Source organism: Camelina sativa, chromosome 20, assembly GCF_030686135.1.
Source record: "Camelina sativa cultivar CO46 ecotype springtype chromosome 20, ASM3068613v1".
In the NCBI taxonomy this organism is placed as follows: Eukaryota; Viridiplantae; Streptophyta; class Magnoliopsida; order Brassicales; family Brassicaceae; genus Camelina; species Camelina sativa.
In genome coordinates this window covers 5,662,693-5,672,851 of record NC_141899.1, presented here as the reverse complement: position 1 = coordinate 5,672,851, position 10,159 = coordinate 5,662,693, and the positions used below count along the sequence as shown (strand labels likewise).

Genomic DNA, 10,159 nt, shown 5'->3' with positions numbered 1-10,159 from the left:
TTCACAAAACAAATTTGTTTCTAAAAATATCTTCTTACAACTGTTCTACAAAGAGATAAGATTTTGTGACCGACTTGTCCAATAACATACAGAGGATGATGACAGTACGAAGTCTAACAAGGTTTTTTCCCCGGCCGTGCCCAGCCATATTATTAAACAAATACGATATTAATGAAAATACAATCCCATGTAATCTGTATACCACCATAAAACTCTTCACTGCTTCTTAATGTTGTGTTTCAGCTAGAAACGGTTTGAACGTCCAAAGAACTCCGAGTGCCAATACCACATTCAGTATAAAGAATACCATTTGGGTACCTGCACCACATTATGATCACCGTCTTTAATATATATAGTCTCACTTGATTTAAGTGTTTAAATTCTCAACTTATATAGCTACATAGTTGACTCATAATGTGGATTATATACGAAGATATGAAGATTTCACATTACCAGGGAGAAAAGAAGCATCCTGACGTTTCTCGCTCCAAGAAAAACTGCGCATAAACAAAGTTGTAAGCGAAACGAAAATAAGAGAATTGCGATTGTTTGTTTGTTTTATATATAACAAAATTTGAAGCATAATAATGTTTAAAAAAATGAGGTAGAGTAAGTTGCGCACATGACTCCTGCTGCTCCTGGACCTATTGCTTTACAAATAGACATCGCTGTCATGGCAATCCCATTGGCTGCTCCTCTTTGGTCTTGTCCCTATTATTATTGTGTATATATATATAAAGAATTTAATGAGGTTCTAATTATTGCTGGTTTCTCACCTAGCTAAATAGTAAAATAAATCAATGTTGTGAAATAACTTACCACAGCCCTGTTTTGAAGGATGAACGTTCCAGTTATAGTAGAACTCTACACACGTTAACATTTAACACACACAACTTTTGAGAATATAAAAAAAAAAAAAAAAAAAAAAAAACTTTTGAGAATATAAACTAATTATTCCACATTACACATTCTTCTATTTTAATGTAATCAAAGACTTACGCCGAAAACATTCTTTGCCACGGATGCAGAATTTACTGCCAAGGTAAGGGCAACACCAGATAGCTTTGCTATTAGTGGGTAAGTTGAAAGGACAACCAAAGCTAGAATCTGTGAGTATTGAAAACAAGCACAAGATTAGAACGTGCATCCTCAAAAACATAAGGTTTAACAGTAAGACGACATGAGCATAGTGATTACCCCACATATACGTGTAACTATGATCGGCCCTAAATTCCTCTCCGCGTAAGAGTAGAGGGAAAGCTGAAAGACAAGGAGACCAAAGCCTAGAAAGATATAGATATAGTGTCTAGGTCAGAACATTACATTTCTATTGAAAATGTTAGCATTGAGACGTATGGACACACCTGAGATTGCAAGAACAGAACCAACATCTGCAGTGCTGTATCCCAAACCTCCAAATTTCCTCGGGCTGTTTGCCCACAATGAAAAGATCTATCGAAGAAAAAAAGCTGAAGATTTCTCATACATGTGGGCCAAAATAAAACAAAAGATGGATATGGAAGAAAAAGAAGAGTCTCACTTCTGAGTAAGCCATATTATGAAGTGAAAAGATGCAGTAGACGATGATAGATGACATTAGAGGCCAGTTTTTCAAGAGAGAACTTTTTTCTTTTTTCTCTGCCACTTTATTAGATTCAGGATCATCTTTGACAGCATCAAAAGACTGAACATCATCAAACTTGTGATTGTGCAATGTTTCCTGGAGAGGAGAAGCAACCATCTCTAGGGAGTAAATGAAACACAGTAACTACAGACTTCATGGAGCAGGAAAAGTAAAGATCATACCGGAATCCATAACGAAAATATGGTCACCAAGAACGCAAAAAAGGATATTACAAAGCATGGCAAAAAGTAGGGGAATCTGCATTATGATTTATAGACCAATGAGACTGTATATATACATTAGCTGAATGAAAGTGAAGAGGAGATAAGAAAATAACACTTACTTGCCAAAAATCGAGTCCTGTGAGAATAAACTTGGATATTGCGTTGCAGGCTACAGAGTTCAAAAATGAACAAGAATCAATAAGTGCAAGAAAGGTAGCCAAAGTGGATATTAAACAAGAATCAAGAAGTGCAAGAAAGGTAGAGTGAAAAGACAAGATATATAGAAATGTTCATGTTAAAGATGAAGACCTGAGCAAGAAAACCTCCTATAGCAGGGCCAATGATGAGTCCAATTCCCCATGCTGTACTAACCTACAGGGTCAGGGATATGTTAAGATTCCTAAATTGCTCTATTGAATTGGAAAAAAAGAAAGAGGTAAACATTGGAACAAGGAGCTTACTGCTGACAGTGCTAAACCTTGGTACTCATCACGGAACGTTTCTACTGCGTATGCCTGGATTCATCAAAATGAGATTCAGTGGAACAAGTATTGAATAATGTATAAGAGGAGGAGAGGAGAAGAGACCTTAATAGGACCAACTAAACCGTTGAAACTACCGAGACAAAACCTAGTGATAACGGCCATCCAGAAATTTAAACTTAGACCAAACAGAGTATTGAAAACGACCCTGTAACAGAATCAAAAGCATTAGTCTTTTCTGAGCAATATGACAAAAGGCTTCTTATGAGAGAGAGATTAAAGAGAGAAATATAATAAAATTACTAACACTGAAGCGGTTCCAATAAGGATTACAGGTTTTCTACCATAACGATCAGCAACAAGTCCCCATATCACAGATGTCAACGCTCTCCCCACCATGAAAGAGCAACCTCCAAAAAGGTAACACACACAGTGAGTTTGAAACAGATTATAATTGAGATGAGGGCTAGGTTATGTCAATATGTATTTAAAGCCCACTTTATATATTGATGCAAGTTTATTCCACTAGTACTTTAACAATTATCACATAAGCTGAAATGGTCCAAGAGAAAGTACAAACGCACCAACAAATCCAGCGTAAAAACCAATGTCTTCTTCCTTCTTTGCTATGTCAAAATCATCAATCTACACCAATATATATCACACGTTTTACCAAAATATCCAAACCACAACGTAACAAAAACTAATATATTCCGACGAGTAAAGTAGACTACTTTTAAATTAAAGCATTATGTGTGTACGTGCGGCATGGTAACTCACACTACTACTCACTCACCATAAAGTAAATGAAAGGGAAAAGAGAAGAAATTGGTAGAGCTGAAACGTTACAAAAAAATGCAAAATCGTTATTTGAGATTATAATAAAATTATATATATAGAGATAAGAAAACATGATCATAAGGAGAGAGAGAGTCAGAGAGATTTGTATTACTACTGCAGAGGACGATGATCCAAACGGAGAAAAGCTCCCAGAAAGGATAGCCACGGCGAAGCCTCTTCATCTGATCAACCTCGCATCCAGGACAACCCTCATGGTACTTTTGCCCTAGCAAACACTCCGTATACTCTTGTTCCGCCATTTTTCCTACACCTCTCTAGCTAACAATTTGGAATGGAAGATGTGGTTAAAAATGAGAGGGAAGAAGATGGAGATTTGGAACACGTCTCCTCTCAATTAGTGTCGTATATATATTAATCACGTTCGCATTTTCACACACCTCTTATTCCAATATCTCTATCTATCCTACCAATTTCGAATGGTTTTAACGATCTAGGTCGTACATAGTACATACATGTCACCTCTTAGCCTCTCACAAGTCACATTCGTATTTCTTCATATGCATTTTTAAAAAGAAAAAAGAAAAAAGGGAATCTGCCTTGTCGGTCGTCAGTCCTCACACTACGTACTCTTTGCACTATTTACATTTTTGTCTGGTTACAACATTTTACTTATTTTCTCTTTAACACTTAAATATTTCCATATCCTTTCTATAAATTTGATATAGGAAAAGTAAAATTGTTTCTCCAAAGAAACATAAAATCACGTACCCATGTGACTTATTTTTGTTCTTTTCTTTCTTTTACGTCCATGTGAATAATAAAAGATTAGTTGACAATGGTTGATTGAGTACATGAATGATAAGTTGGCAAGTGATAACATATGAGTTATGACTTTTCAAGAGTTTTGTTCGACGCTCACTTTCAGAGAAATTTGGTTTTAAAACGTACGGAGATGAAATTTAACTTTTTTCGGTGGTCCTTTATGGGGATATATATAATATATAAATCGAGGATTTCAATAAAAGTTCGAGCTTAACGACGAAATAGCGAATTGAGATAGTATTTATATGTGGCTGATGCGTAGACGTACATACTCTTTTTTCAATGAGGGATCAAAGTACTTCATATATCATGTAAATGTTCTGTTGATTCCCTTTTTTCAATGAGGTGTCTCTATCTATACGAGAGATGGTGTCGGTTTTAGCTATTGGCTTGTTGGCTGATTTCTCGGTTTGTCCGGTTTATTTATTAACAATAGAAATATATTATTGGTTTAGATGAGGGGTGTTCATTGTTCAGTTCTTCTCCTTCAGCGCGTGCGGCACTCTCTCAACAAGCTAGTCTGCGTTATTTTTACTTTGTTCCATTTACTTCGTCTGTTGCAATAAAAACACACGTGAAGATTGTTAAAGGAAGAAGGAGATGGTTATCTATCTTGTCACTTGTGTGTATTGACGACAACGTGTAAATTACAACAACTAAAATAAGCGACACGTCTACGGTTTTGACTAATCTTTTATATATTAAAAGAAAAGCATTTTTACACAAAGTGCTGATGTATCGTACTTATAGAGCTCTAAGCACTATTTCCTTTATTTGTCATTAGATTTTAATAATTTTATATCAGTTTTCCGAAAATATAATTAACACCCAAAATTAAACTTTTATATTCTCTTTTAACTTAATTATATCATTTAATTACATTTTCATAAAATCTTTAGAATGAATTTTAAAAACTCTTTGTTCATATGATTTGTTCATATGATATGATAATATAAGATTGATATTATAATAATTCTCACAGGTTAAATTTTAATTATTATACAAAAAATTTATATACTTTAAATATATATATATATACACTATACAATCGAATTTTAGATTCTAATTACTGATAAATATTATTGATTTTGTAAATAAAAATTACAGTAAAATATATAGATGGTTGCGATTTTTTTTTTTGTTATTTCTCTTCTTTCTTTCTGTTACATAATAACCAGATTTGTCATAAAATTTTGTTGTCCTAAAATAATACATTTCTTTAGATTTTTGATTAAAAACAAAATTAAAGGTCAAATATTTACAATCATCAATCATTGTTTTGACTCTAGTGGTTGAATCATCACTTACGAAAAGCAATTGCAATTTTTTTATTCCGGATCACTCACGAATTTTACCTTTCAGTATCTAGAAACTTGACCCGGGAACAAATTCTGATCGCGTATATATTGAAACAATGACATATATGTGCTGTAGTTAATTTACAAAAGAGATATTTTCTTTTTAAAATAACTTATTACAATTGTTCTGACTACTGACACATGAGATTCAAAATTTTGTGAACAACTTGTCCAATAATATATATATAGGGGATGATGACAAGATCCTAACAAATTTTTGTTTCTTCTAAGTTCCCCGTGCCATATATTAGTATTAAACACACATCTCTGATCTAACTTTGGCATCAGACAAAATACAAATCTACAATTCAAAATACAATCCCATGTAATTTGAATATTACCATCGAAATCTTCTCTGCCTTCTTCTTAGTGTCGTGTTTCAGCTAGAAACGGTTTGAACGTCATAAGTACTCCGAGTGCCAATACCACATTCAGTATAAAGAATACCATTTGGGTGCCTGCACCACATTATGATCACCATCTTTAATATATATAGTCTCACTTGGTTTAACTGTTTAAACTCTCAAACTTATATAGCTAGTTGATTCATAATGTGGTAATGAACATGAAGACTGAGACATTACCAGGGAGAAAAGAAGCATTCTGACGTTTCTCGCTCCAAGAAAAACTGCGCATAAACAAAGTTGGAAACGAAAGAAAATGAGAGAATTGTGAATAAACCAAACATAATTTTGTAAAAAATGAGGTAGAAGAAGTTGCACACATGATTCCTGCTGCTGCTGGACCTATTGCCTTAAAAAAAGACATCGCTGTCATGGCAATCCCATTAGCTGCTCCTCTTTGATCTTGTCTCTATTATTGTAAATAATTTTTTTTAATGAGCTAGGTTCTAATCATTGCTGGTTTCTTACCTAACTAAATAGTAAAATAAATCAATCATGTAAAAAATACTTACTACAGCCTTGTTTTGAAGGATGAACAATCCAGTTATGGCAGAAGTCTACACACATAAAAACACACACAAATGTTGAGGATATAGACCAAATTCCAAATTAACACATTCTTCTACCTTCAAGTTATCAGAGACTTACGCTTAAAACGTTCTTTGCTACGGATGCAGAATTTACTGTCAGGGTGAGGGCCACACCAGATAACTTTGCTATTAGTGGGTAAGTTGATAAAACAACTAAAGCCAGACACTGTAGAGTATCCAAAACAAGCACAAGATTAGAACGTTCATCCTCAAAAACATAGAGTCTAACAGCAAGAACAACATGATTAGAGTGGTTACCCCTGATATACGTGTAACTATGATTGGGCCTAAATTCCTCTCCGCGTAAGAGTAGAGGGAAAGCTGAAAGATAAGGAGACCAAAGCCTAGAAAGAAGTAGTGTCTAGGTCAGAACATTACAATTTCTATTGACAAATGTTAGCTTTGAGACGTATGGACACACCTGAAATTGCAAGAACAGAACCAACATCTGCAGTTGTATATCCCAAACCTCCATATTTCCTCGGGCTGTTTGCCCACAATGAAAAGATCTATCGAAGAAAAAAAGCTGAAGATTTCTCATCCATGGGCCAAAATAAACAAAAGATGAATGTGGAAGAGGAAGAAGAGTCTCTCACCTCTGAGTAAGCCATATCATGAAGTGAAAAGATGCAGTAGACGATGATAGATGAAACTAGTGGCCAGTTGTTCAAGAGAGAACTTTTTTCATTTTTCTCTGCCACTTTATTAGATTCAGGATCATGAGACAAAACTTTGACAGCATCAAAAGACTCATCTTCATCAGACTTGTGTTTGTGCAATGTTTCCTGGAGAGAAGAAGCAACCATCTTTAGGCTTAAGCTAATTAAACATAGTAACTAGAGACTTCATGGAGCAGAAAAAAAGTAAAGAGCATACCGGAATCCATAACGAAATTATGGTCACCAAGAACGCAAAAATGGATATTGCAAAGCATGGCAAAAAATAGGGGAATCTGCATTATGATGTATAGACCAATGAGACTATATATCTATTAGATGAATGAAAGTGAAGAGGAAATAAGATAAGAAAATAACACTTACTTGCCAAAAATCGAATCCTGTGAGAATAAACTTGGATATTGCTTTGCAGGCTACAAAGTTCAGGATATTAAACAAGAATCAAGAAGTGCAAGAAAGTTAGAGTGAAAGGACAAGATATATAGAAATGGTTATGTTAGAGAGGAAGACCTGAGCAAGAAAACCTCCTATTGCAGGGCCAATGATGAGTCCAATTCCCCATGCTGTACTAACCTACAGAGATAAGTTAAGGTTCTAAATTGCTCTATATTAAAACTGGAATAACAAAGAGGTAAACTTTGGAACAAGGAGCTTACTGCAGAGAGTGCTAAACCTTGATATTCATCACGGAATATTTCCATTGCGTATGCCTGGATTCATCAAAATGAGATTCAAGAGTATTCAATGGAACAAGTATGAATAATGTTTAAGAAGAGGAGAGGAGAAGAGACCTTGATAGGACCAAGTAAACCGTTGAAACTACCGAGACAAAACCTTGTGATGATGGCCATCCAGAAATTCAAACTTAGACCAAACAGAGTATTGAAAACGACCCTGTAACAGAATCCAAAGCATTAGTCTTTTTTTGAGAAATATAACAAAAGGCTTATGAGAGACTGAAGAAATGTAACAAAAATACTAACACTGAAGCGGTTCCAATAAGAATTACAGGTTTTCTACCATAGCGATCAGCAACAAGTCCCCAGATCACAGATGTCAACGCTCGTCCCAGCATAAAAGAGCAACCTTCAAAAAGGTAACACACACACACACACACAATGTGAGTTTGAAACAGATTAATTATATTAAGCTGAAATGGTCCAAGAGAAGGCAAGTACAAACGCACCAACAAATCCAGCGTAGAAACCAATGTCTTCTTCCTTCTTTGCTATGCCAAAATCATCAATCTACACCAAAATATATCACAACCAGATTCTAATGTCACACGTTTTTAATAATCACTAAAACCCAAAACACTACGAAACAAAAACAAACATGTATATTCGGGTGAGTAGTAAAGTAAAAAACTTTATAGCATTATGTATGTGGTCACTACTCACTCACCAGAAAGTAAAGGAAAGGGAACAGAGAAGAAATTGGTAGAGCTGAAACGATGCAAAAAAATCATTATTGTTGAGATTATATATAAACATGATCATCATCTTCTCTCGAATGAAATATATTAAGAAGAGAGAGAGAGAGAGGTTTTAGGTTACCAGTGCAGAGGACGATGATCCAAACGGAGAAAAGTTCCCAGAAAGGAAAGCCACGGCGAAGCCTCTTCATCTGGTCAACTTTGCATCCAGGACAACCCTCATGGTACTTATTCCCTAGCAAACACTCCGCATACTCTTCCGCCATTCTCACACCGAATCAATCCTAATCCTCCTAGTAATTTGGGGAGATGTGGGTTTTTCAATGAGGAGGAAGATGTGGCGATATGGTCTTGATGCAAATATGATTTTTTTCACGTACTCTCTCTTACACAAATGACAACTTTAAAAATTTAATTATATAACATGGACAAAAATAAAGAAAGAAAGAGAGAGAAGGAGAAAACAACTTTGTCCTTTGCCTTTACCAATCGCTATGACATGTCACCTCTCTTATTACTAATCATAAATATTTTCATTTACTGTTGTCTTTTTTTTTTTATATATGTAATAATAAATAATGAATTCAGGCCTCTTCAGTTGTCGTCAGTCCTACTGAAAAAAAATAATGTTTTAAATTGAAATGTCATTTTCCTGCAGAGTTGATATGCAAACTCTTGTCCAAAATTATTGAGATCTTGCTTGCAAGGTCTTACTCGTGAATCTTGTTTATCTATTATATAATATACATACTCGTCTGTCGTAAAAAATTTTTTGAGTTACGTGAAAATTTTCATCTGTATAAACCCGATTACGTTGTGGTTGTTGAATTTGATTGAGTCGACAATATAGACCACTACTATATTTATATTTTTATATGATAAGATCGTTGTAAATTTTGAATATGTCCAATATTATGATGTAATGGGTGACCTAATAATAGGACAAGATTCCCAAACTTGTTTTCAACTTTTTCGTTGGTAGTTTGTAGTAAAGCCTCGTGCACAGTTCTGGGGAAGGTATACAATGGTTTGCACAAAAAAACAACAACGTTCATGGGATGTCTTTAGCATAGTACTAGAAATTAGGTGACATTTAATGGTATGTTTGAAGTAGTGAGTGGTGGTAACATCTGCGTTACCTGACTTTTAAAGAGTTTGGTTGGACGCCCATGTTTAGAAATCCATTTTTTTTTAATAAGAAACTTTAGCTTTTTAATTTCGGTGGTCTTTTTGTGGTGGACCATTAAAAAATTCAATGATTTTAATTTCTGTACTTTACCTTGTTAAAAGTTATCAAAACAATATTCCCTCCGTTTCAAAATATAGAATGTTTTAATTAAAACATGCATATTAAGAGATAATTACTTTTAAAAAGTTTAACCAATCATAAACATAATACTATAAATTATAAAATTAATCTAAAAATTGCATCGAAAATTGGAAACATGTTATATTATGAAACAAAAATACTTCTCTAAATATCCTATATTATAAAACAGAGGGAGTATTTGTCAAATTATAAAGAACATCTCCAAAATCTTAAGAAATTAAATCTTGTTTCAAAAGTTATCTTATCAGTTTTCAATTTATAAAATATGGAAATTAATCATGCCTAAAAGCATATATGTTGAACTATTTGACCATCCGGCAGCGCCGAAACGGTAAGTTTGACTAGGAAAGGCTGCGAAGCCCGAACACTATAATAGTAGCCAAAGCGGACCACAGAAAGATTAATCAATACT

General features: G+C 34.3%; 2 protein-coding genes across 2 annotated transcripts; both read right to left on the bottom strand.

Annotated features, from left to right (window-relative positions):
* LOC104769596 (protein ZINC INDUCED FACILITATOR-LIKE 1-like) lies at window positions 1-3,692 on the bottom strand. Its single transcript, XM_010493848.3, has 17 exons — window positions 3,283-3,692; window positions 3,127-3,167; window positions 2,915-2,975; window positions 2,638-2,740; window positions 2,436-2,538; window positions 2,310-2,363; window positions 2,158-2,220; window positions 1,968-2,017; window positions 1,807-1,882; window positions 1,541-1,720; window positions 1,365-1,452; window positions 1,198-1,283; window positions 1,000-1,107; window positions 820-864; window positions 623-711; window positions 454-497; window positions 1-318 (listed from the first exon to the last, which is right to left on the bottom strand). The coding sequence occupies exons 1-17, from the start codon at window positions 3,428-3,430 to the stop codon at window positions 227-229; spliced, it is 1,431 nt and encodes a 476-aa protein (XP_010492150.1). The 5' UTR covers window positions 3,431-3,692; the 3' UTR covers window positions 1-226.
* Window positions 3,693-5,391: 1,699 nt separating this feature from the next.
* LOC104769595 (protein ZINC INDUCED FACILITATOR-LIKE 1) lies at window positions 5,392-9,124 on the bottom strand. Its single transcript, XM_010493847.3, has 17 exons — window positions 8,539-9,124; window positions 8,387-8,427; window positions 8,169-8,229; window positions 7,966-8,068; window positions 7,774-7,876; window positions 7,639-7,692; window positions 7,493-7,555; window positions 7,346-7,395; window positions 7,182-7,257; window positions 6,902-7,090; window positions 6,727-6,814; window positions 6,564-6,649; window positions 6,364-6,471; window positions 6,228-6,272; window positions 6,036-6,124; window positions 5,896-5,939; window positions 5,392-5,769 (listed from the first exon to the last, which is right to left on the bottom strand). The coding sequence occupies exons 1-17, from the start codon at window positions 8,681-8,683 to the stop codon at window positions 5,678-5,680; spliced, it is 1,437 nt and encodes a 478-aa protein (XP_010492149.1). The 5' UTR covers window positions 8,684-9,124; the 3' UTR covers window positions 5,392-5,677.
* Between the last annotated feature and the right edge of the window lie 1,035 nt (window positions 9,125-10,159).